Source organism: Xiphophorus couchianus, chromosome 21, assembly GCF_001444195.1.
Source record: "Xiphophorus couchianus chromosome 21, X_couchianus-1.0, whole genome shotgun sequence".
In the NCBI taxonomy this organism is placed as follows: Eukaryota; Metazoa; Chordata; class Actinopteri; order Cyprinodontiformes; family Poeciliidae; genus Xiphophorus; species Xiphophorus couchianus.
The window spans coordinates 14931008-14957838 of record NC_040248.1 but is presented as its reverse complement, the minus strand read 5'-3'; the positions used below and the strand labels follow the sequence as shown (position 1 = coordinate 14957838).

The window sequence follows — 26831 nt, the reverse complement described above, 5'->3', positions numbered from 1 at the left end:
GTAAATGGACCTTAGGCAAGGTGATGACACATCCAGGGTGAGCAGCTCGTCAAAAAACAAAGGAAATAGTGAGTGTGATGCTTTTTAGCGATCCTTGTGAGTCTCACATGTACTGTTAAGTGCCAGTACTTATCACTACTTATGTATGCACCTCACAGTAAATTTTTGCAAGAAGAAAACAAGCTATCTATTAAACACTGCAGAACTAATGATGGCTAACTTCTTAGCATTAGCAGAGCTTTAGCTTTGGCAGCCAGGAAAATTTCATAGTATGTTTATAAGGACACTGCAGAAATATTTTATGCAAATACAAATCTCTTACTATGCAGTAATAGCAAGAGAGAAAGTGAAAACACCAATAGCCTCAGCCCTTTTAGCTTGCATTAAATGCAAACAAAATCACAAAGAAAACACAGGCATTCCCAGGCAAGATGAATATATAGTTCCAACTGTAGTAACCAACTACAAAGATCGTATTTAAATTCAAGAGAAAAACCAAATATGGACCCTTCTAAGTAAATAAGAGACGAGTTTAAGAGGGATCCATCAAGTATGGCTGAAAAGGACAGGCTGGATCAACATAAAGAAAAAAACAGAAAACAGTAGAATAATTATCGAATACAGTTTCTCTACCTGTATACTTACATTGCTCTGTTTTCGGCTTGACCATGAAAGGTAAAATATTCCTCTTTAGGGCATAGGATCTTCAGTCTTGTTGCATTGAACTAAGCAAAAGTGGGTTAATACACCACTTGCACTAACCTGGAAATTCATCAATTGCATATTAACTGAGTGCTTGTTTGGGAATTCAAGCTACAGTAAAGAGCCACACGAGGACATTTTTCTTGCTGGACTACAACATTAACCAAATGAACCAAATGTTATGATCAAAAAGTTACTCAGTACTCTGGTAGCCTTTATTTTTCTCTTCTTTTACTTTTACTTATATTTTTAGACGATTCCTTCTTACTACTTGAGTAAGAAAATATTGAATTAATACTGCTCTTCCTTGAGTACATCTTTATTGTGGCTTTTATCACCAAATAACTCCAATATGCATGCATCTGATGGCATGTGCAACTTGATCAACAACTAAATGAAGGTGCCAGTTTTAGATATTTTTATGTTTAATGCCATTGCAATTTAATGCCACATATTGCTCACAAAGTTCCCACTGCTAAACCATACACACAAGTGCTACGCTAATGTTGGCACAATGGTCTAATTACTACCTACTTATCACGCTACACTATGCAGAGGATCTTTATGAATCTGCAAGGGTTGAATCGCCTCAATATGCTGATGTCATGCTGTTAATTGGTAAAAAAAATTTTCATTATTATTACGTCTGGTTCTGCCAGGCTATAATGTGAAGAACAGGAATATTGGATTTTAGGCACTCATATAATGAGTTTTAAAATTAACATAATAAAGTATTTTTAAACTGATTATGTTGTGTTGATCTACAATAAAAGTAGCAGCTTAGGCTTAGATAGGATCTGTAGTGCTTAAATTTTTTTTACTGAAAACACCGTCCCTGGGGGGCATACCATGGTGGCTTAGGGGATAGCGCAACCCATGGTTGGAGGCTTTAAGTCCTCGATGCGGCCGTCGTGGGTTCGACTCCCAGAGCCGACGATATTTGCCGCAAAAGACCCCCTGGAGGGGGAAAAATACTGTCCTTGTGGTAAATTATGGTTTTGAACGTAAACTTCCTGCACGTTTAGTGCCTTGTTCATTCTTGCTGCTAATTTGCTCAGTTTATAATGCGAGCTGTTTTTGCCTTTGTCTGTAAATAAGTGGAGTTTGAACATTTCTCCTGCAGAATTAAGTTTGATCAGCATTTTTTTTAAATTTAAGATAAATTTCTAATGTTTCTCCTTAAGGGGGGGGTATTATTTATTTTCCAGGCACATGGTGCCATTTTATAACACAATCAAGGTACTATGTTACCTTCACTTGACATTAAAATGCAGTATATGTCAAAAATGTGATTTGAAATAAACTTGACTGCCTCATATTCATTGCTGATGACTATGAGGCATCAAGGCAGATCCTGAGCAAACATTAAGACACCCTTGAAAGGCTGCCCCGGGAAATGTAAGAATTTCTACATGTATGAATGCATGTACATGTATGAATCCGTAAAAGCAACAATCCGGGTGTGTGTGTGATTCCCTCATACGAAATAACATAATAACATGATATAAAACTCAAAAAGGTCTATTTTGGCTAACATACCCCAAACATATTAGTAAAGGTTACATGTCTGATGCAACATGTACCTATTACTGTCGAATTGTATCTTGTATAAATCAGCTAGTAAACAGACAAATCAGTTCCTGGTTCCTTTTTTATTAGTGAATATGTAACAACAGGTAAAAACATCCTTTCCCTTTATTAAATTCTATGTACCTTAACATAAGCTTGTGTTAAACTTTAAAATCACAAATCCAGAGTTTTTTTAAAATGATTAATTTGTAGTTAAATATTCAAAATATGTATGTCCAATTATTTATTATTTAATTTACTATTATACCTGAAAAAAATCACCGTGTTTAGAGGGTGGTCTAAAAACGAGACTTGGCAAAATTGATTCTTGCTCCTATGCATTTATATAAAAAGTATATTAAGCATATCTACACAGAATAAATACAAAATATTTGGCATACACAACCTACAACACTGGATGGCATGAATCAGTTTTTATCTAAGGAAAGTGCATCTTCGATCTGTTCCACAGGATGAGTCTTTTTGAGGTGAGAACATGTGTGACCACACTGAGCAGCATCAGGAAGATCGTCATCGACATCACTATCACATAGTGACTAATGCTGTAGCACACAAAAAAATATAAATTGTTTTTTTTAGGTAAATCTGTGTATTGCAGGTCACAAACCACAAAGAACAGGTGGAAACAATCTGTGCAAATATGAAATGATTGGCTGGTGTTTTATCGACACAAACTGTGTTCTTGTGGTCTTACCTTGTGCCAATATCCAACCAGCTTCCATAGTCTTGCACCAGGAAGAAGAAATGCTGAGGACAAGGAAGTTAAACATTTACCATGTACTGTTCACAAAAATTCTACATTAATCAGAAAGGGTATTGAGCCAATAAGGCTTTTAAGAGTGTGAATTAAATTGCCCATAAGTTTGATATTATCTCAAGTAATTTACCAGTGCCATGACATCAGATATAACCAAGACAATGAGGAATAAACTGGAAAGGAAGAAGACAAGAAAAAAAAATCAAAAGGAAAGAAAACATGAACAAGAACCAAAATTTGTAACAATATCCATGTACTGCAGAAGCAACATAGATACAATTTGTATTTTGTATTTCTAAACAGAATAATAATTTGTTCATGCTGAAAAATTGAACATGCACAAATGTCAAATACAACCGTCAGATCAAATTACCTTCTTGATGAGAGCTGTGTTGCAACTTGGATGGTCTCAAAGGTACACATTACTATGATAAATGGAATAATAACCTGAGAGGGAAAAAAAAGACAATTTAAAGAAACTTAATCAAAGACAATCAACATGAAATCAGTCATTTCCATTGGCGCACACATTCACACGCTGATGATGGGAAGCTATTGGATTGTAGCCTGGGTCGGGCAGTCGGGCAAGGCTGCTATATCACATCATCTGCCCTTCTAATTAATACCAGCAGGCAAGGTGGTTTAAGCTTCTTGCTCCACTACATGGAGAAGGAATTGAATTGGCAACCAATCAATTCAAGAGCAAACTCCTACCACTGCTGCAGTGAACATTTAACAGAGAACAGTTCAATCCATAATCTGACAATGGAAGTGCAAGACACCTGCAGACCAGCCCAGGCATGCCTGTCTACTTAAACTGACAACAAGCGAGCATTAATTAAAGAAGCAGCCATGCGCCCCACGATAACTCATGGAGTTAGTGCAGATCAAAAATAATCCTTGATTTGAAAATAGGTGTCCTCAAATACTCTCCAATCAATCTGACTGAGGTTGAGCTCTGTCTGAAGGAAAATGGGGTGAAAAAAAATGTAGCCTTAAAATATGTAAAGCTATGTGAAACGTGCTCCAAAAGATTTGCAGTTGTAATTGCAATGAAGGGGGAAAAAAATACTACAAAGCAATGACTCAGTGGGGCTGAAAAGAGTGTAAAAAAACACACATTCAATCTTTTTCTCTCTGCTTCACAAAGATATGCTACTTCATGTTTGTCTATACGTTGAAGAGAGTTTCTCTTTACATTTTAATGGGGAAATGTAAAGAGGAATGACTAATATTATGAAGTTGTTCACACAACATGACATAACAAACATCTAGAGTAACCTACCTTCCACATCATGAGCCCCCCCATGATAAACGGGTTGAAAACAGTGAGGAAACAATAAACGGAGGCTGGGTCAAAACTAGATAACAGCAAAAAGAGGAAGCATCAGTAACTACTAACAAAACCAGAGCTACAGTAAATCAGAAACATTCAAAAAATAACCAGTTTTGAGAAGAACAGCAGACCATTAATATGTTGCTTTTAGACTTCACATTTCTGTAATTCTTTTGGAAAATGAATTACAGACAAAATTCTTCACAGAAAATGTCTTGGTTCAAAACCTTTAGAGACTGGGTTAGCTAAACAAACTAAAGTACATCATAAACGGAAATATATTTTCACAGTTCACTACTCTGCTTCCTCTATTTAAATGATCAACAGGACATCATTAGTAGAGCAAACATTAATGAGACTAAGCACACAAGAGAGGTTCACTAAAACTACAACACATCTACAACTATCCCATTCAAGCGTCATGTCATTTGTAACAAAAAAAAGTACAGAAAAGTACATTCAAAAACACAAATATTATCCTACCTGTTAATGGATGCTATGTTCCCTGTGCCAAAGAAAGCTGTTATTATAAAAAATACCTGAAGAAAATAATAGGGAAAAAACTGAAGTAATGTGAATGTAACATATTATTTAACTATTTTTAGACACATAAGGGTGCTGCTAAAGTTTTACAAAGGTTATCCAAGCTTATAAGGGTTACCTTTAACAACCTTCTGAGAACAAAGCACCTCAATTTACTAGCCCCGTTAGTTCTTGCGGTTTAATTGCAAACAATTACAGTATACCAAGGATACGAAAAAATATGATCTTCTGATGTCATCCAGCTTCAGCTGTCGGATTTTGGTAATGTCGATGTTGGCTGAGAAATCAATTGTAGACAGCTGAAAACAAAGAAACACATTTAAAAACCACTTTTGGGCATTTTTTAATTATCAATTTGCATTTGGTGCATGATCAACTGAGTAAAAACCTGATAAAATATCTCCCACCAGAAATACCTGACTTCAAACTATATTCACAATATTCTCACAACATGTGATACATCGCATTAATTCTGTTTCCAACTTCCACTCCGGCCTCTATATATGTAAACAAACGTTCCATCGGAGAAGAAATATGGTGAAAAGCTTGAGGCAACGTTAACTTTTCCATCCTAAACTGGATAATATTGTAATTCTAAACCTTTCATCTTTAAAAGATTGGGTGGATTACCTGAAAGATGGACTATAATTATGCACACTAGCATATTTATTGGCCGCATGCACACCAGTGCTAAGATATTTTAAAGCTTAAAGTTTACAAGTTGCTGGTCTTTCAGCAGTTGCTTTAAATTGAAATTGTTAAACCACATTCATCTTGATTCATCCTCTGTTGGTAGCGGATAGAAAACTGATCGCAGCAATTATTTATGTTCAACACACCAGGTGAAGAGAGAGGTTAAGCTTTCTTTGATTGCAGTTTTTCTCAGTCGCTTTAGTGCATTTCTTAGATCAGAATCTCAAATCTACTGTACTTGTTCAATCTTCAAATCAAATTGTCACTTGTGCACATCAAAAAAGCAGTTTTCTTGCTCCTTTGAGTAAGTTGCAAATGCTGTTGTACATTCTGCAAGTGATTATGTACAATTCTCAGATTTTTCCTGCATTTCCAACTCCTGATGATATCTGGATCAAAATGTGTTATATAGGAGTAGTCTAAACCTCCACAACGTTTAAGCATAATTTCACTGTATGTCTGTGCTAAATGTTTGAACAAGTTGTCATAGTAGGTCAACCATATTGCTACACATTACCATTAGACATTTTTTTCTAAATCTGTCCTAAATTAGTAAATTTCCCCGGTGAATCCTGACTTTTTCCAATGGAGGTACAAGTGTGAACCATTAGCTCAGCCAATGACCAACCAGCTTCCTGAAATAGCTTAAAGGTGCATCTCATAAACCATCAGCTGTTAATTACATAGTGAAATATTCCAGAGCACAACATGATATTACATTTATGGCAATGGAAGGACAAGGATTTGGATAGGGTCAAAAGTCAGAGACAAGAAGAGGAACGGGAGTGCTATTGATCTCCCACAGTTACAATTTGCAATATTTGTCATCAAAACTTTAGCCATTGTTTACAGAACATTCCTCCAGATTACATTGCTATATTGACACGACTAATCAATTTGACTGTTTTATCCAAAAACAATGAGACAGGACTTGTCATTCTGAGGCACTGATATGTTCACTGACACAGATATTTAATTGTAAAAGATGAACTACAGAGTTTGAGAAACAAACTGGCTTTTGTAGGTGATCCATACACTTTTAGCCCATTTCTCCAGACAGTGTAACAGGGTCCATTTTTTGTGCTTCTTTGCTGTCCTTTTCAGTTCCACAGGCAAATTGTCCATGACTGAGATCAAGGTTTTGCAGGGGCCATTCAACTTTGTTGTATTTAGACGACTTTGTAACTATCTGGTTGCATGGTTAGGGTCATGGTTCATTTGGAAGACTTGTTTGACTGACTATAGCCAAACACTCAGTTTTAGTTCTATCACACAAAATAATATTTGTCACTGTATTCAATTTCACTGTTTTATATTGCTTTTGGAGAAATGACTATTTCCTAGCTGAATGGTCATTCAGGCTATGTTGTTGCAGATTTTGTTTCGCAGTGAGTAATGACTCACTCAGTTTCTTACCAGCTTCAGCCGGCATCTTCACAAGGCCTTTTGCATTTGTTCTGGTATTAATACCAACATTTCACACCAAATTATACTTATGACATCCTAAAATAAATTATCTTTCAATAAATCTTTCACCAACTATTTAAAGGTACAATAGCAAGAATACTGACAGACATGATTCTGTGGGCTCTCACTGACTGAATAGGAAAGCTTTGGTCTGATTCATTGTGTAAGAGTGAGTAAAGAACAATTAAATGTCATATTCTTTTATATTTTAAGTCTACTAGCAAAAGCAAAAGATGCATAGTAGTTAATATAGACACAAATAATAATAAAAAGCAGACTTCCTCCCACATCCCCAAATTTTTCTCATTATAACTTGTATTCTAATGCTACCTCTTGTCTTCTGGAGTCACCCTGAGCAAGTAAGGCCTCCTGTTCAATGTTGATCCATACAAACATCAACCAAGACAAAACAGGAGGGAACAAGGCCTCTGACCTAAGTAGGAAAGAACAGAAATAATATTTGTATTTGGCAGATTTTCTGAAGCTGTGAAGCTACAAAATAACAACTCAATTTGAAATGATCTTGCCATACCCAGTACTGAGAAGCAAGTAAGTGGATGTGAGAGACAAAAATATGCTGAGGAGTCGGTGAAAAAGACGTGTTGAGCTCAAAAGAGGAACAAATATAGAAGACGCTGAAAAAAAGATAGACAGCATACTCACTTGTCAGATCACTGTTTCCAATGAAAACATACATTTCAAATAATATCTTACAGTGGATTTTTCTGTGACATTGAGAAAAGTCTTTCATCCACCAACCTAATGTGCTCCAGCTGATGATCTGATTTATAAGGGGCAGGCCTTGTTTCTGTTGCAGGCTGGAATGTGTGAGCGATGGCACATACAAACCCACGGCAAGATGGATCATCTGTTAAGGTTGACAAGCAATACATCTCTTAGCAATTGTTGAGAAGAAAAAAATAACACCCGAATCTGGAAAAGCAAACAATTACCTGACTGAAAAATTGCCTTCTGTCGCTTGTGTGCAGCGGTGTCCTCCGCCATGATGACCAGAGGTAACAAGCCGAAGTGAAGAGAGTAAGCAGGCCTGCACAGGTACTGAAGGAACAGAAACTAAGCTTTACTGCATTTACCCTTTAAGGTACGCAGCCTTAGTTACGCATATGGATGTAGTGGAAAGCTTTTACTGTGAATCAGGGAATCGGGAGTTAGAAATTATGCCTAAAAAAACTTTCTACCGGTTACATTTCAAACTTTCTTTTGTTTGTTTTTGAAAATCAAAAGTGTTATGGAGGAGAGTCAAGAGATCCTGCTAAACTCTGTGCAGAGTGTTTAAAAAATATCTGCATTAATAATAATTATCTCTTAAAATCCTTAAAATGGGTAATTCACCTGAATTTGAACACATATTGAGTTTTTTTTTTTTTTTTCTGTTTCAGAAGATATATTGGAATATTTGAATTCAATGCTAACAAAAGCTAATAAGATTTTTTAAAAAAAGTTTATAGAGGAAAGAACTTCAAACCTCTGCCCTACAGAAGAAATACATCCTTGCAACCGTTTCCCCCGACTTTCACCCCCAACTTCTACTTAAAATGATGATGCATTTTCTATACCTGGGAAGAGGGAAGTTAATGCATTTTCACTTGCTTTTCGCTTAGTTTTAAAGAAGTTATTCTTACACAACTTCAATAAGCAAATACAGTAATGATCTATGGCCGCCTTATCTTATGTCTTTAAATCCAAAACAAAAACAATCTTACTTTTTTTTTTTATTGTGACCTGTCAGAAGCACTGTAAATGTTTCATTTCAGGAACTGAAAGAACTAGAAAACAAATGTCTGCATGTGATAACATTTCATTTCTGAGTAGGAAGATAATAGGATGCAGTGGCAAATGTTCTGATAAATGTAAGCAAATAAAGGAAGTACTCACACCAGATGTAGGTTAGGCTCTCTGCCCACAACGGGCAGCAGGGGGAAAACAGCCAAGCATAGGCAGCCAAGAAACCAGCTCACTGAGCGAAGCTACACAGGAAAACAGCCAACAACCACAAACAGAGGTGATAGGGGGGATTAAGAAGTGAAATTTTGCTTAACAAACTTGCACAAAACAATTGCTACAAAAATTTGTAATCTGGAGTAATCTAGTAGCAATTTGGACTTTAGAAAACTGAAACATCAGACTTCTGTATTTCTACAAGAACTGAGGTATTAATAGCTTTCAAGGTCAGAGTGACTAAAGATATGAAATGCTTTTAAAAAGTTCACGTTCTTTAAACAAAACTCTTTTTCGTCCATTTTGGAACAGAGTTGCTGAGACGTTTCAGGTTACTTTTGTGTTCAAAGAAAGTTTTCTCGAAGCTTCGTCTATTTGACACATGGACTCAAGTATCACTACAGAAAACTATGACATAAAGAGAAGTTACTTGTTGACTCGACGTTTCCATGGTGCAATGTGTAGCTGTGAGGTGTTTGTGGTAATATCTTGGTTTTTAAATTCACCAAACACGGGGGAGTGAATTAAGAACAAATGTCTTTTAGAGTAGAGACTTTTGTCTCTACTCTAATCTTGTCTTTCTAAAGAAACTATTCCAGAAATGTAATAGTTTTTGCTGCCATACATGGGTTTTTTTTCTTCTAATTGTATTGTTGGCTATGTTGTATGTTACGCTAACTGAAGCCTGTAAAGTCTAAGATGTGGCATCTTCTCAAAACATCACAATCTGAATCAGCTAAAATGTCCACTTCCAGAAAGATTGGGAACTACCTCAAATGTTTTCCAGTTAATTTTTTTTTTTTTTTGTTACTGCTGAATGTTGGACATAAAATTGTTTGGAAATAAACTTGCAATCATTACCAGATTTGTTGGGCAACAATAAATGCTTCTCTGTGGTCACTGCTGATAAATTCTAGCCTTGGCATTTTGTTAGTGCACATATTTGTGCTACATGTCAGCAAATTGCTTTTATTTAGATGATCACGCTTGATCATTATAAAATGATGGTGTGTTTGAATAACAGCAATTGTTCTTCAAAATCTTTTGAATTAAAGCAGAGGTTTGATTAATTCGCTACACACAAGATTTTCATTTCAGTTTAATAACTAAATTGCAAACTTGAAGTTAGATATGAATAATTTTAGAACCTGGGAAAAAACAGATTATATTTAGTTTTTCCTGGTATGTAAATGTGTAAATTCCGAGAAACAAAAGGCTGTTCTATCTACTCTGACTATTTACGTCTACTTCAAAACATATCGTAATGCAGAGACGATCATTTTATTTATCCACATCAATGGATGTCTTTCCAGGATATACAGAACTGTATATCCTGGAAAGACAAAATCCATGATATTTTCCGCTATAAAATGATGTTTTTCTGTTTTGTTTTTTTGTGTGTGAAAAAATAAAACCGTAGGATTGGTTTTGGTTTCAACATTTTAGTGAGAACATTCTCAACCCGCAAACGACTTCACAACCAACCTCATGTTGTTGCTATATTTGTTTGAATATGTGTTTATCATTCTAGAAAACAAAATCCTGAACAGTATTCCATGATCTAATCACTAACTTGTATTGGTCCTCACAAATATGATCTTCTAGTTACCTTGGCTTTGCCAAAAAGTCCCGACAGGAGTGGCCACAGCGAAAGGAAAGCCAGGCCTACAGTCAGCATGGAGCGATGAAAGAAACTCACCACCTGAGGGCAGCAAATGACAATAAGTGATAAAAGATACAGACTGTTGTCAGACTGCACACAAAAACCCCCACGCACTAGTTACAAGTTGGATTGAACAGATCTGGGTTGGACTGAAGAGACTTACAAGCAACTCGATCCCAAATGCAACCAGCACAAAATAGCCCAAACATTTCCAGAGTGGCAGAGAGGGAGCTGATCGGATCAGATCTGACAGAGCTCCAGACCTAAACAGGAAGAAAATATTTCATTTGTCAAGAAGAGGAGGCAGAACATTAGAATATTCTTAGCCATTTGCAGAGGAAAAAAAAAACCCACAACCTCAAAGGAACTAAATGACACCTAAATAAATATGTCTGAGTGTATTTTGGTTTCTTGTGTGACTACTCAAATGTGAGTGTGGTCCACACAGAAACTTTGCACAATTTGCACTTACATTATGAAAGGTGCAAACACTAATCTATTTACATTTATTTTTAAATGTGTTACTTACTCTTTTAAAGCAGAGTACCACACAGGAACTGGCAGCAAGCAGTATATATAGTATGTAATGGGACTTCTTTGGATAAGCAGGAACAGAGTGATCACCACAGCCACAGCAACACAAAACCTGGCCAGATTCTGATTGGGATTCTGCACACGCACACACACACACGCACGCACACGCACACCCACACACACACAAGTGCAATACCAGTTTAACAAGACAGGCAAGAGTTGTAAACCTCTTTTTGTGAGAGGACTCTGCTATCCTCACCTGTTTAGCAAGGTTGGGATACCGAATGAGGCTGGCGTGAGTCCTCAGTATAACCAAGATGACATATGACGTCCAGCCTATAAAGCCCAGCACCACGCTGCAACCCAGGAAGAACCTGTCGTAGGTGTGGTAGTAGACCAGGCCCTCTAAAGACAGGGATATCAGAGACTGGCACAGAGAGATCTGGCAAGAGATGGAAATTATACGGGAATCAAATGGAGTGATTACGTAAGGAAGGAAAAAAAAAACTATAATATTACCACACAATTATTGAAAAAAAAGAAAACACAGTTATGGATTTCACACCAGTTTGTAGTTTTGAAGGGGTAAAACATCAAAACCCAAAACCATTTTGATGTCCATCTAATATTTCCTGATTAAATTTAAACATAGTTTAATCAATTCTCTGATACTTACAGCATCATTATACTTTTCTAACTGTATCAGTATCCGGGCCCTGTGAATAAATTCTGCTTGCTTTGATTCAGTCAGGAGTCTGGGGGCGGGGGAAACAACAACATCAAATTACTGACCTGCTGAACTGATGATAAAAACAATCTAACTTGTAATGCATTACTTGTAATGCTTTGTGTATTATACTCACTGGAATGGTGTGAAGAGAAAAGGTAGGGTTGTCTCTTTTTTCTGGATCATTTTCATCTATTGAAGAAAAAAAAAAGACCGTTGTGTAATAGCTGTGTATCAATGACAGCATTACAAAAGTCTCACATTTTGCGACATGGCAGTTAGTATACAGCAGAAATGCATGCTGTGATACCTTGAACTGCTCCAATACTTGGATGGCATTAGTGTACATGCTTTCAGCTTTGAACTGGTCACTGTTGTTAAGGTAGAGGAGAGGCATCACACCCTGGAAACACACACACATACAAAACCATGTCGCTTTCACGTCTCAAAATCGGAACTAGAGTAGTTAAACATTACATTATATTACTATTTGTTTAAGTATGAGTAGACGATTCTCTTTCAGGCAAGCTAAGTAATGCACTGAAGATGTATGTTTTGAAAATGTTATATATTTTATCATTATTATGATTATCCACTGACTTACAACAGAGTTAACTGGAATGGGCAAACCAAGGAGCGAAGCCATGAGTGGAGCAATATCAGCCTGTAATAAAAAATAAATAAATAAACAGGACAAACTTGCAAAACCGTTTACACAACTTGACCTTATCAAATTACAATAATTATTTCTACAAATTACGGTATAATTTTGTCAGACAGACCAGCACAAAGCTCTGCTTTAACTAGAAATCTGAAAATGGTAGTGTGCATTTGTATTTGGTCTCCCGAATCAACATTTTGTAGAGCTCTCTTTTATTGTTGTTACAGCTGCTAATCTTTTGTCAACCAGGGAGATGAGCACTGTTAGTTTTGCTGATGGTTGCTTCTCTTATTGATGTTTTCCTTCCCCTGCTTTGTAGTTTAGTTAGACAGCAATGGTGCATTAGGTTCGTAGTTGTTACTATGCTGTTTTACATTTGCAGTTTGGATTAGCACTCAATGAAATGCTACATTGGGATGTGTTCATATTTCTATTTATTTGTAGGCTGGAGGCTTTTTTAGAGCAACCACAGGTGTTACTGGTAGAAACTGGTCTTTTGAAACTTGGATGCTTTAATACTTAACTCATTTTTGTATTTCTGTAAAATATATATATATATATATATTTTACAGAAATAAATTTATTTTTTCCCCCAATAAATAAACTTAAAAGATTAAAAAGAAAATTAAAGCCTAATCTAAAACCTGCTCTCAATTTCTCCTCAAACTGACTTGTCTCTTGTGCTCCTTGGTCTTCATGATGCTGTTTGTTTCCAAATGTTCTCCATTATACCTCTAAAGCCTTCACAGAACAGCTTTTTACTGAGATTGAATTACACACAAGTGGTCTTACGACTTCTTAAGGCACTGGATTTTATTTATAAATAACAGAGTAAAGGGCAGTGGTCACATTTCTAGACACATTTTCTTTTAAGATTTTAACCTTAAAAGAAAATGTTGTGTCATTTGTATTTCACTTTACAACCATGTGCTAACTTGTACTGGTCTATAACATAACACTCCAATAGAACATATTAAAGTCTGTGGTTGTAATGTAAAGAGTTCAAGGGGGTATGCACACAAAAGCAATATTTTTTTTGCATTCTTCTCACCTGATTTACATCAGCTCTATGAATATGCTCCAAGTTCCAATCTGGAAAAGAGATCAACAAGAAAAACAATGGCTTCTATGAAATCAAGCATACATTTTCAAAAACTGATAATAACCTTGATATACCTTTTAAGTATCCATCCTCATATGGCTGGGGTTCTGTGACTCTCTGGGCCTTGTTAACTCCAGCTCCCCACACCACTAATGGTGTGAGCGTTTCAGAAGGATGGCCTGCACCATGGGAACCTAGAAGAGGAAAACTGTAGTAGATGAATACCTATTCTTCTTACTTAGGTAGCAGACATCGAAACTAAGCCTGTACAAAACTCTTACCCCAGTTTGTCATGCCATGATCAGAGGTAAACACATAGGCAGTTCTCCCATCATAGCCAAAGAAGTCCTCTATCAAAGACACAACCTCAGCTACACCAGTGTCTACCAGGGCAATATTATCCAGGTATTCCCTGTAGAAAACACAAAGAGAAAGACAAAAATAATGTCTCATGAGGGATTGTTAACTTTAAAAAAAAGGAAATAAAAGTTCAATAAATGTAATCCCAAAAGCCAGAAGAGAAACACCCCAACTCAATATAACCTACTTACTGTGACATTGGTCTGTGAGCATGCCCATTAGTGTCAATGCCAAGCAAATGCAGAAAGAAGATGTTTTTATCCTCAAGCAGAGTGGCTTTTAGAGTGGAGTTAGTCTTTGCGGCTTGAAAGAAGGACTGTCACAAAGTTTCAACAGAAACACAGTTATTTTAAGAATGCTAGACCTTTAATTGATATCAAGAACAGCATTGTCATACACTGACTCTGTCTTATCTAGAGAGCATAGAAGTTGTTATTATTATTATTATTCAAAGAAAATACCATGAACATTTCACCCCATGAGATGTCTTGTCTCTGCACATACATAAAAACTCTAAATTTGCAGACTTAATTAGTTGGCATAGATATATAAATTGCAGCAGTCATCTTTCCTATCAACATTTCAACAACTGTACCTTGACTTGAGTGAAAACCCAGGTGTCCAGCCTGGATGCATCTGTGGAAGCAAAGTCCTCTTCCTCTGCTGGGTATGTGTGGGTATAAACATGGTCACCAGTTGCACCTAAAAGAACCCAGAGTAGCAAATGAGCAATGTTATTGTTTAACAATACAGAAAATGAAGAGAAACATGTAGAGATTGTGAAAATAAACAATAATAGATTTGTTATTATTATTGTTGTTGTTATAAGTATTTTTTTTTCTTGAGAGGTTAGTGGTTCAATGTGTTCATAACAATAAATGATCATTTTTGTGATTGACTCACACAAATACTCCAAAAAATACCATTTCAAAATGCAATATTCTAATTTAAAATCAATAATCATTCTATAAATCCTAGTTTGTTTTGTGTTTTTTTTCTATCTAAACAAAGCAGGAAAAAAACAAAACAAAACAAAAAAAAAAAAAAACGTTAAACAGTTTTTCAATTAGTGTGCATTTACTCAAGGCCCAAAATTATCAATAAGTTGAAAAAAACTTGCGTACTTAATATATCAAAGTTACAAGACGTCATCTACATTTAAATCAATATAAAGAAATTGTATCTTATAAGTGAAAGAATAACAAATAAATTCTGGAAACTCAATAGCATTTTTCCATGCTCAGCTTTCTCTTTTCTTTTTACTTATTTTGACTTGATGAATAATAAAATTGTATTTCATATTTTTTCACCCTGAGTGGGAACTTGTTGACTACCTTTGGCAAACATTGGGAGGATATCTGGGCTCCCCCAGCACCAGGTGCTTCTGCTCTCATTAAACACTGAATCAAACTCTACTGGATTCTCCTTCCAACCTGAAAATATGCAAAGAAGATGTTAATGACTCTAATAAAGAAACAATGCAAAAATCCTAGAAAGATGTATTCTTGGAAAATCCCAACAAACACCTACCTTTAGCAACTGCACTGACATCTTCATAGAAGCCTGCGATCAAAGCAACATGACCAGGCCGAGACTCAGTAGGTACACGTGTATGAGAGACACCCCAGGTACCAGTCTCCTCTATTATGGTCCTGATGGTAAAAATAAGTTTAGGTCTATTTAAAGAAAATAAAAACAAAGTGTGTTCAACTTCATTGCCTAATCAGTTTCCCAACCTTAGGAATGGAGTTCTACTTGAGTTGTTGGGAAGCAGCGTGAAGAGACTATCAGCTCTGAGGCCATCAGCCACAACTAACACCAGTCGGGAGGCAGGGGGTGCCAGCGGCGTGGACTGGGGTGTCATGCCGTGGACCAAAGGAGATGTGAAGTAGATGTCAAATATGGATAGGAAGAAAACTACATGGACTGTTAGTCCTATCAGAAAAAAGGTGATCATCTTCATTTTGATTGAAGACTGCCCGCCCTTTACAGATCAATGCTGAGGTTTCCTGATATGAAGGACAGTGAAAAAGCATAAAAACAGAAAGCTAGAGGTAAAGATTATATTGAAAGTATATATAGTAAATATAGTGAGCTAAAAATAAAGTTTGCAAAGAGAATTCAAATAGAAAACATATCAGCTTTACAATTAGACTGGCTAAGTCAATGTATCTGCTACAGAAAGGCTTAGTAAAAGGACTAATCCGTTCACCATATGCCACTAGCCAATCTGCCAAACGTCAAACACATTAAAAACCTAAAAAATTTGTGGCATTTTAATGGTGACAGTTTTTCCTTCATATTTCATGTGTACTATAAAATCTGCTAGATCTGAGACAGTGGAGTTGTAAGTCTTACCTGTATATAACGTCAACTTGATCCTGACATAAAGTGCTTTAAGGAGTGCTTTGGATAATATATGGGGGATAAAAAAAAAAAGAGAATTACCCATTCAAAACAAATGTTTCCTTAAATTTTAACTTCGTAAATGAGCCACCGAGACATATCCAAAGAAGCAGGCTGATTAAGGCTGCTGTTTCGAAACAAGATCACATAATCTTTAAGTGGATGCTTTTACAAAACCAACGATCCCTCTTTGTAACAAGATTACTACAAGAAATACAGGCAGCACAAGAATTTACTTCCTTGTTGTGACTTCGGCGTTGACTCTTAACGCATGTGCCGGAACTTGCATTGTGGGTAATGTAGTTCAAAGATATCTAATTTAATTTCAGCAGGTTTTCTAAATTAAGACGGTACAACAATTATTAGCTCGTAATTTTTGTATTTACTTAAGCACTCGACGAGCAGAAAAATAAACATCTTTATTTACATAAGTTGCATTTTCCATTTTTGACATGACATTAGCTAGCATGAGCTGTCATCTAACAACCATGCCCTGCCCAAGCTACCTCGGAAATATCCAATCACTTTTCAACATTCCATTAAAAGGGCGGGCTTTAAGAAGACGTCTCCAAGATTTAGCCAATCGTAATGTCGCATTCTTTCCCCCCCACCCTAGCCATACACATCAGTATCCATTCAGGAAGACGGCTCTCTGATTAGCCTAGCCTTCCTGGATTTAATATATATATATATATATATTTATTTATATATATAAATATATATTGGAAAAATGGCGTCGGTCAACCCATTTGATGTCAGTGATTCTGATGAAGAAGCAGAACGACGTCCCAATGAGACGGTTGACACAGAAAGAAGCCCGAGCGAGGGGGCGCCAGGTCCACCGCCAGGCAATGCCTTCTCTCTACCTGCAGATGCCGAGCCGCCGACACTGCTGCTGTCTAGCAACCGGACAAGCCCCAGCGGTGAGGGCATGTCGGTTTCGGCCGCGGCCACATCCACTATGGCAGGCGGTGTGGAGACGCGGGTGTCCGTGGATGTTATCGCTGCTCAGCTATTGCGGGACCAGTACATTCTTACGGCCCTGGAGTTTCACACTGAACTGCTGGAAGCAGGCAGGGAGCTTCCGCGGCTAAGGGATTATTTCTCCAACCCTGGCAACTTCGAGCGACAAAGCGGCACTCCACCTGCCAAAGACCAGGTGCTCGGACCTGGAGGACCACTGAGTAAGTAGCGTTAGCTCATCTTGATGCTACTAGTAGCAGGTTGCCAACCCTGTCTTTACTGCGGTATCACATAAAAAAATAACTCACTAGCTCGCTAATGTTAGCTCAGAACCTGGCTGTAGTAGTCAGTTGATCTCGAGATCGCAGCTTTCTGCTCCTGCCCAACCCCTTGAGGGCCGCAGTCATCAGACGGGTTTTGTGGGTCAGTTATCTTGGCAGCTTGATCAGTGCCTTAGGTCAAGAGAACCCTTTCAATTGACAGATGACGATCGATTGAAAGGGCTAGGTAATATTGTGATGGACCTGGTGTAATAAAACACCCCTTTCTTCAGGCCACCTGCAGGTCAGAAGTCAAACAAACTACAACTGCAGAATAATCATTAGGAAAGAGAGGTATCCTTGCGATACCTGCCTTTACATTATTAGTTGCAGATACGCCAAAACATATATTTTCTGTCAACTTTCTCAACATGCAAAGACTGCCTTGCATGTGTTCATCTTGTTCTGTGCCAGACTCATACAATAAAATTAAATTAGCTGTTGCATGCAGTATGTGTTAAGCATTCTCATCTACTTATGGGGCTTCTAATATAATAACTAGTGCCTGAAGCTGGAGAGCCTCATAGGCAAACGCAACATGCAAATAATTACCATAGTTACTGCCTGCATCACAAATAAACCTTGTTTATTTGTAACCTTACCTGTTGTGAAAAGGGATTGACTTTCATGAGATTCTCATAAAAAAGATAACATTAACCAGAAAGACAATTATTTAATTTTATCATTATATCCGAACAAAACTTTAGGACAAAAATATGTAACATTATCTGACTGTCTTTATTTAAAACAAAATAGCATAACATATCCATTAGTATCTGTCATAGGTTATTATTGATCTGACAAAAATGGATGGCAAAAAAACCAGAATCCCACTTTGGTCATCATGTAGGAGCGTCAGTACTTCAGAACGTTCTCCTGTTATCTCGGGAGTTTGCCGTGTTGGCATCATTTGGGTGTCAGGTTCTTGGTGTCCTTTGGATGTCAGGTCAGAAGTTTAAAACTGTATATTCAAAGCAGAAAACACAAACTGACTGTTCTACAAGTTGGACAGAGAGAGCGCTCTAGTGACTGGATGAAACCCACAAAAGGTGTGGAGCACGACGACCTTAAAAATAAAAAAAGGTCTTTGAAAAGCGTGACATACCGAGACAGCTCCCTTATGGTGGTACTGACAGGGCTGTCATATGGGAATATTCATCTTAGTCTTCATAGCTGCTGATAAAATATGACAAAAAAGAAACATAATTGTCATATCAACTCTTGACCAAAATAGAAAGAAATGAAAACAAAACTATGTGCACCCAAAAGGGAAAACTTTGGCTGACATCACGTCATGTTTTGTTTCCTGCCAAACCCAACAGCAAGAGCTCAATAATTATATGTATTTTTATTATTAGTAAATATTTATTTCATGACTGAAATATATTGTGAGATAGGAAAATATCCACCAATATTCATATCACAAAGAAACTAATTAGTGCTGCAGAATCTCATTCTTTCAAAGGAGTAAAACTCACAAATGTCATGTGTCATGTGAGCTATAAAAGTAAAATAAAACCCCATACTTTCTCTGCTGCCCAGCTATAAATGTTTTCGATGGGGCCATTCAGAACACAGAGCCTGTGTCAGCTCATCATGTGCAGCTGATTGCAGCCGGGGAGTGAGTGACTGGGCCGCCGCTGCTGCAGCTGCTGCTCCCGGCCAGATGACACAGCAAGACATTTCCCACCCTTTTTTAATCATCAGCCGGAAGGTTTTGGTGATGTACTCTTCACACCAGGGCTAGATAATCAAATCGTTGTTTGATCATAAGACACATTTTAGGGCGTAATGGCCGTATGCACGCTTTTTGAGCAAGAAAAAAAAAAGTTAATTGTATTTGGGGGTTCTTGCCTACAAAGCTCGGATGTAAGCTGCACACAGAATGAGTTTCATGTTGTGCTCAATGCTGAGATACAGTTGGTTTGCCATAACTATTGACTTGTTTTATTTCTTGATCCAAACAACAAAAACTTTGTAATTATTTAATTCTGGTTTTCTGTTAGACTCCTTCAAAAAATCTGAAGCACATTTTTCTCATCACCCTTGTCTGAGCCAAACTAAACATTCCACATCCTGACAAGGTGTGAGTTTTCGCCTTAAGGCATGTCTAATGTGACAACCACAAAAAGCACGGACATTGCAAAATAAAAATTTAGAATACAAATACTTTCTTGCTTGTAATAGTAATCTGGATCCCGTTTAAGCTAAAAATTTTCTTTGTATGGGTAATTACTTAATAGCATTGACAATAATTTAATAAAAAAAAAACATTCCCTTGCATGCACCTACAGACACTGTAATTAAGAGATGATAAATACACTGTAATATGCTTCTTTGTTGATAAACTGGTTGTACTAACAATGCAAGAGGATCATGTTTCTTTTATATCAGTTTATGTTGGAAATGAACCCTAAACATAGACAAATTTTAATATCCATTGGAGATGACCTGAGTAAATCTGAAATGCAATTTCAAATTATGAGTGCATTTATCAAAGGCAACAAACTCCAAACAAACATGAATCTTTTGTCATAGGGGAGGAATATTTGCTAACCTTTTTTTTTTTTTTTGCTTTAATATTATCCACATTGGAAGTTCATACTTTGATATTTCTTATTTAAAAACTGTGTTTTATATTTATTCAGGTGTCATGTGTGGCAACAATTAATGACATCTTTAAGGGGCAGTGTTTTTCACAGCACTGTTTATCGTTGGACCAGTCCCAGACTCCTTCAGTCTACTCTGATTTATGTCTCGGTAATCTTACTACTGCCCCATTTGTCCCATGCTCATTTACATTGTAAACCAGTGTTATTCTTGCCAAGAAGACTCTTCATTAAATTAAATGAGCTTGTTGGCAACATCCTGGTATTGTATCTGGCCCCATTTTTTTCAAATACTTCTTTGTTTCTACTCTATGCTCGTTTATTGGCTGATGAGGCGTGTTCATTTTGATTCAGGCATATAAAAGAACCACTAAATGCCTGATTCCCATAATGAAATTCTGATTTTATTTTATTTTTATTTATTTTATTTTTTTTGTGCCGGTGGTTAAATGTGCACACATTCAATTTCTCTGTTGTTGTGGTGTGATGAACGGTTCCTAACTGAATTCTCAATGGAACTATGAGATGTATCCATTTTGAAACTGTATTTTAAAACACCTAAAACATAAAGTTAACAAGCTTGACTATTTTAGGCCAACACAACTACATTTAGCCTGAGCCTATCCTGTCTGTGGATGATAGAACTAATGCAGTCCAGTGGAAAGAAAGCTAACACCATTGACGAAGCAAACCAGGCAGCCAAGCTCAGTGTAATATGATCCTGAATGTGCTTATTTATCAGCTTTATCTATCCTCAAAAGTTTGAAATTTGTTTTTCTTCCCCTATGCTCAGTTTTAAAGTTGCATCTTAATATCTGTTTCCATTATGTTAAGCAAAATCTATTTTTTATTACAGTATATGTATGCGCTGTGAGGACCTTTCAGTTTATACTGATCTCTGCTTTAAAAGTTTATATGAACCAACTCTGTCAATGTGTGAAGGAGAAGGCTCCTACATTTAAAGGGAGTGTCTCTGAAGCCCTTTCCTAATTCAGTGCCACATTTCTTAAGCTCTGTTTGCTGGGAAATTCTTTGCGTAATTGTTGCAATTGATGTTACTCCTGTCTCACTGCTGCCTCTGTGTTCCTGTTTCTGTGCAGATCGAGCAGGCAGTATTAGCACCTTGGACTCTCTGGACTTTGCGCGTTACTCAGATGACGGCAACCGAGAGTCAGACGAACGAGTGGCAGGTAAGATGAACCATAGCGTCAGGGATCCAAGCAGCGACGACTGTTTTACCTTTGGGGAAATAAAAGACGACAGGAGAAGAGAAATGGGCCTTACGTCTCATTAATAACGTCAACTCCTTTAGCATGCTTGTTAGAGAATATTGCCTAAATACGCAACGTTAAATAATGCAAATTTTTTGAATTAGCACTACCTTAAATCATTGGTAGAGGTACATTTAAATTTCTTGTCAGACTTTGGGAATTGGGTTAAGGTTTTTGTAGCGCCACTTGAATTGTCCAACTTATGGTGTCAGGCAGTGGTATTTTTGTTACATGACCTACTTCACTGCTTTTTTTGTTTGTTCTTTTTAATTGCACTTTCTTACCACTTTGGAGCTGTCAACATTTTTCATAGTCGAATCAATTTCTAATTGTGTCTTGCACTACTTGAATACCACCTTACAACTCTACATGTTCAAGCACCTGCTCAAGCATTAGCTTTTTCTTTGTTTTAAGGTGCATTTGGACGAGTAACTGTAGGTTGTTGACAAAGAATTAATTTTTTAAAACATCTCTTTATGGCGAAAATGTAGCCTTTATCTAAAGGATTTGTATCAGTCCCAACATAAGCTAGGTGTTAGCATCTACAATGCATAAAATAGAAGGTTTAACATGAGCTGTTATCATCTTTTTGCTGTTGTCATGGTTAGCATTGAGCCCCAAATGCCCAAAATCATAACTCTGATTTTGTTACCAGAGCAGGAAATTTTCTTAAAGATCTGAGGCTAAGGCTTTCTTGCAGATGGAACTGAACGGGATAATTTCCAATAAATTACAGTATTATTGAAAAGTTAATTTATTTCCGCAAATTAATTAAAAAAGTAAAACCTGCATATTGATCGATTCAGTACACACAGAGAGATTTATTTCTAGCACTTATTCTGGTAATTTTAATAATTATTGAAACATGTCAAATTCCTCAGAAAATAGAAATATTACGTCAGATGAGATAAAGACAACAGTTTTGAATGTATAAATGTTGGCTTTTTTGACAAGTAGGTTTATGTTTCACACAGTATTTGATCGAGGCTGCTTTTGCTTGAGTTACTCCATCAGAGCACCGTGACACAGAGACGATCACCTTATGGCTCTGCTTAAATGTTATGGAAGCCCAATTGGCTTTAATAGATGTCTTTAGCTCGTCCACATTGCTAGGTTTGCTGTCTCTTGTCAACTTCCAGGCAATGCTCTATAGATTGTCAGTAGGATTTAGTTCAAGTGAGCAACAAAACACAGAGCAACTGTGTTTTGTTGCTCTTGAAGCACTTGCTCTGACCACACCTTATGAATCTTTGTTTCACAGCGCCGTCAAGGCTATCAATCCATGTTGCTCACAAACCTTTTTTTTTCTTTCAACCACACTGTTTTCTTCCTCTCAACTTTCCTCTACTTGAGTATGGCACTCTGAACAGGCAGCTTCTTTAGCAGTGACCTTTTGTAGTTTATCTTGTGGATACTGCATGTCAAGTCTTCAGGTTGAATGTGGTCATAAAATCCTGTTTCAATATTACAAATATACATTTTTATTGGGTCTAATGTAAAATTTTAATTTCCTGGAAAACAGAATTTTGAGTTTTCATTTGCTGTTTGGTGTAATTTTCAACATTTCTAGATATAAATTCTAAATATGTCTCTAATTGTGTAATGAATGTTACAAGTTTCACTTTTTGAGTAATTTTCATTACTAAAATATTTAAACTTTTATGCTAATATTCAAATTTATTGAGATGCATACATACAGTATATTCAGTTCACTAATTTCCTTTCGGGTCTTTTATTACTTGATTGAAATCAGAGACATTTACTAACAGATACAGTTATATCTATCATGCAGCAGAGATTTTGGTTTCACATCCATAAATGGTGATTTGATAAAACAATTATTTAAAGACACCTTTTCTGTACAAAATGTGCACTTCCACCCCCACCACCACCACTTTGATCCATACCTGTTGTCATCTCCCACAAAGTGCTCTTCTTGTTAAAACGCTGCCCCCCCGGCTGTCTGACTCTGGGTTTTCTGGCTTTCTCCTGACGTTGATCAAACCCCAGTGAAATTCTGGACAAGTCACTCCATCCAGACTAGCTTTTTGTTTTGGTTTTATTTAACTTTTTTATTTTCTTTTATATATACCTCTCCCCGTTATCCAGTTCATGGGTTTCCATTTTGTTCAGATTGCAACCTGTGCACTCTTCATCTGCAGAAAAGTTTACATGAGATTATGATTAAAAAGACACAATTTTGTATTGCAGGAAGAACTTAGGTTAACTGTTACTTCATATAGAAATACAATCAGAACAAAACACAGATTTTCAGTGCACAGATATGCAACATTGTTTCCTTGCTCCATTGCTTATCACTTCTTGCGTGTGTTCTGACTCTGACGTGTGAATCTTGTTTGTTCCCTATTCTTTTTTTAAATGTTACATTAGGAGCATATATTGCAAATAAAATATTTATCCTCACCTGCTGTTTCTCTGTAGCTTGTAAGACATAAGAAACAATTTGCTAATGTGAATACTTTCTTGAAGGATAAAAAGAAAAATGACTCTGAAACTGAAACAAAAACTGAATCATGTCTGAATGATTTGACTCCTTTTTCTTTTAGCTCAGAGCCGATTTGTTGATACAGCTATGCTGGAATCTGTGAAGAACAAGTTCCCTGTGCAGCATTGTCCTTTGAGTGCTTGGAAACCAGTTGCCTAGGAGGAAACCTAGTGTCAGACAGCTCCTAGATTAGAGAAAATTAAAAAACAAATTGACCACCATTTACAAATTTGATAGCAGGAAAACCACCTGCCTGTCATTAAACCTAGAGGCAGGTTTACCATGATCCTCTGCTGCATGCGTTTTTGTTGTTGTTTTTTCTATGAACCCATGATCTGCATGCTTTTTTTTTTTTTTTTTGCTTCATTTGATCTTCAGTGTCATATTTTCAAATGCCCCATCTTTGTTTAATTTTGTGCCCTGTGTTTGGTTGGATCCACTTCCTGTGTGTGTTGTCATTTCCTGTCCAGTGCTGGAGTTTGAGCTACGGAAAGCAAAGGAGACCATTCAGGCTCTGCGGGCCAACTTGACTCAGGCAGCAGGTGTGGCGTACTTTTAACTTCTTCTCCACCTCAACCTTTCTTGTTGCAGTTTTCTCTCTCTCTTTTTTTCTCATTACAAAGAACTTCAACGAGAACGTTAATCCTCAGTATTGGTTCAAAATTTTTTTTTATTATTTTCTTTTTTTTTTTCCATTTTCTCAATTTCTCAGAGAGTGAAGTGGCATCTCAGGAGAGAAAAAACTTCAAATCGAGTCCTGAAATCCAGGTGGGGAATCTGTTGAAATAAAGTGAAAGGAAAATATTAGATTCATTCTTTAAGGCTTCATAAGATATAACCAAAAACACTCTAGCTAAACCTTCACCCTGTTCTTTTCTCCTTCATCAGGAGCCCATACGCCCACTGGAGAAAAGAGCCTTAAACTTCCTTGTGAATGAATATTTATTAAAAAATGAATACAAACTCTCATCCATCACCTTTTCTGATGAAAACGATGACCAGGTAAAATCTTTTTTCCGTTCATAGGTTATTTCAACACAAGATTTTCTTTTGTTCTGAAGGAAAATAATAACCTCCAACTGGTGATTTTAAGCAGATTCACGTTTAGATCAGTTATTTAGATGTCTTACCGTCCTGCTTATGAGCTTAAAAACACATCCATTCCCTGAATACTTCCTTCTTATTTTGTTTCGTATTCATCTCCAGGACTTTGAATTGTGGGATGACGTCGGTCTCAACATCCCAAAACCTCCTGACCTGTTGCAGCTCTACAGGAACGGAGGCAGCACGCTTTCCTCTCCAACAGATAAGGTGGACGCGTCTGTCGGTGTGGCTTTTGGTGATCTTCCAGGAAACTGCGTCTCTCGAGAGCCCCAAAAGAAGCCTGACCTGTCGCAGCAGGTGTGTATAAGCAGTTTTCTGTATATGTGTATTTACAGTCTGATCGCTTCTATGCAACTCTGCCTTGTTGCAGTAACTCTGAAAAAAGCAGCCCTAACTATTCACTTACATAAAGATATTTTTCAGTTGGTAGAAATTTCTGTTTTAAAAGATCCCTTCTGTAAAATTTTGATTTTCTGAATATCTGTCTTGATCTTCATCCAACTCTTATAAAACCAAACAATATTGGTGAAGTCACTAATTTCTTGATATGTGTAATACACTTTTTTTTTTGCCAGAATTTCCCATTTTTTGTGTGTTTTCTCTAGCAACAGTCAGAAGTTGTGCAAGAACTGGAATACCAGCTCAACCTCCTAAACAGTGAGAAGCAGAGTCTTGCTGAGCAGATAAAGAAACTGCAGAGGTAGCTGCTTGCACACCACTCACTCAGGGAATGATATCGTCTTCTGTGCTGCTGATGAGCCTTTCATTCATTCTTTTTTTTTTCTATGGCTTATTTTTAGTGATGCTGCAAAAAAATGTCAATATTTCTGACATGTTCATGACATTTCTTTTTTTAAAATTGCTTCACAGTGAGATTCAGATCCTGAAAAAGAGTGTCTCGTTTCCGCCTCCGGCCACTCTGGAGCTTTGCTCCTCCTCTAGCTCCTCAAAGCCCTGCTCCACTAATCCTCCTTCTGTGGTATGTGGCTTTTTTACTTATGTGTACAAATTATATAAACAGATGTCTGTGTATTACTCTCGTTTTTTTTTTGTTTTTTTTTCTTGCTCTCAGCCTTCTTTAGATAATGGTCAATATCTAGACATTCGAGGGGTGTCGGAGGCTGGAAATGACCTTGTATCGACCTCCACTCAGAACACATCACAGTCCCAACAGCAGACCTGCAACAAAACTACAAGTCAACAACGCGCCCAGTTTGATCAACCAAACAGGTTAGTGGAAATCTCAGGAAAAATCACATCTATGTCTCCTTGTCATCCATAGTGACTGAAGGACTTGACTGATTGATTTCACTCTGAAGTTAGTCACTGCATTACTTGTTTTATTTCATTAAATCTAAAATCTGCACAAGTACCCAGAACTGATTGTCAAACTCGTAATTTTTCTCAACACAAGAGACAGATTCTGTAAAACACAGTTTTGAATTCTTTACTTTTCTATGTAGACTAAAGGGCCACGTGAGTGTGAAGTCATTTTAATATCACTCTTACTGTATTTTTATTCTTCTGTTTATGTTATGCTGTAACTGTATAATTTCTA

The 26831-nt window shown here is 36.9% G+C and overlaps 2 protein-coding genes across 12 annotated transcripts in view; one reads left to right on the top strand and one right to left on the bottom strand.

Moving 5' to 3' along the window:
- Positions 1-2335: 2335 nt before the first annotated feature.
- pign (phosphatidylinositol glycan anchor biosynthesis, class N) lies at positions 2336-16982 on the bottom strand. The gene is made up of 29 exons (XM_028005006.1): positions 16453-16982; positions 15831-16103; positions 15625-15746; positions 15429-15527; positions 14690-14796; positions 14286-14410; positions 14016-14146; positions 13809-13928; positions 13684-13724; positions 12576-12635; positions 12282-12374; positions 12108-12163; positions 11921-11999; positions 11504-11686; positions 11240-11379; positions 10874-10973; positions 10657-10749; positions 8985-9076; positions 8042-8147; positions 7848-7956; positions 7621-7723; positions 7419-7521; positions 5141-5227; positions 4869-4924; positions 4335-4410; positions 3423-3496; positions 3180-3222; positions 2987-3039; positions 2336-2834 (listed from the first exon to the last, which is right to left on the bottom strand). The coding sequence occupies exons 2-29, from the start codon at positions 16055-16057 to the stop codon at positions 2711-2713; spliced, it is 2802 nt and encodes a 933-aa protein (XP_027860807.1). The 5' UTR covers positions 16058-16103; positions 16453-16982; the 3' UTR covers positions 2336-2710.
- A 136-nt stretch (positions 16983-17118) lies between these two features.
- Positions 17119-26831, top strand: part of relch (RAB11 binding and LisH domain, coiled-coil and HEAT repeat containing) — a 33120-nt gene continuing 23407 nt past the window's right edge. For 6 of the 11 annotated variants that reach the window (XM_028005001.1, XM_028005000.1, XM_028004996.1 and 3 more), the window contains exons 1-9: positions 17119-17684; positions 21493-21582; positions 24640-24711; positions 24882-24937; positions 25058-25171; positions 25376-25570; positions 25879-25973; positions 26144-26252; positions 26346-26503. In XM_028005001.1, coding sequence (XP_027860802.1) covers positions 17231-17684; positions 21493-21582; positions 24640-24711; positions 24882-24937; positions 25058-25171; positions 25376-25570; positions 25879-25973; positions 26144-26252; positions 26346-26503 — 1343 coding nt within the window. In that variant the 5' untranslated portion in view covers positions 17119-17230. The remainder of the gene's footprint in view (positions 17685-21492; positions 21583-24639; positions 24712-24881; positions 24938-25057; positions 25172-25375; positions 25571-25878; positions 25974-26143; positions 26253-26345; positions 26504-26831) is intronic. The other 5 variants (XM_028005003.1, XM_028005004.1, XM_028004997.1 and 2 more) reach the window with 2 other exon arrangements.

Bases quoted from the DNA above. Each gene is read 5' to 3' on its own strand.
- pign (XM_028005006.1), bottom strand. From the start codon at position 16,057: ATGAAGATGATCACCTTTTTTCTGATAGGACTAACAGTCCATGTAGTT. The intron at 14,147-14,285 runs GTAAGTAGGTTA...TGTTTTCTACAG, and splicing joins GCTCACAGACCAATGTCACA to GGAATACCTGGATAATATTG. The intron at 7,957-8,041 runs GTAATTGTTTGC...CAACCTTAACAG, and splicing joins GAAGGCAATTTTTCAGTCAG to ATGATCCATCTTGCCGTGGG.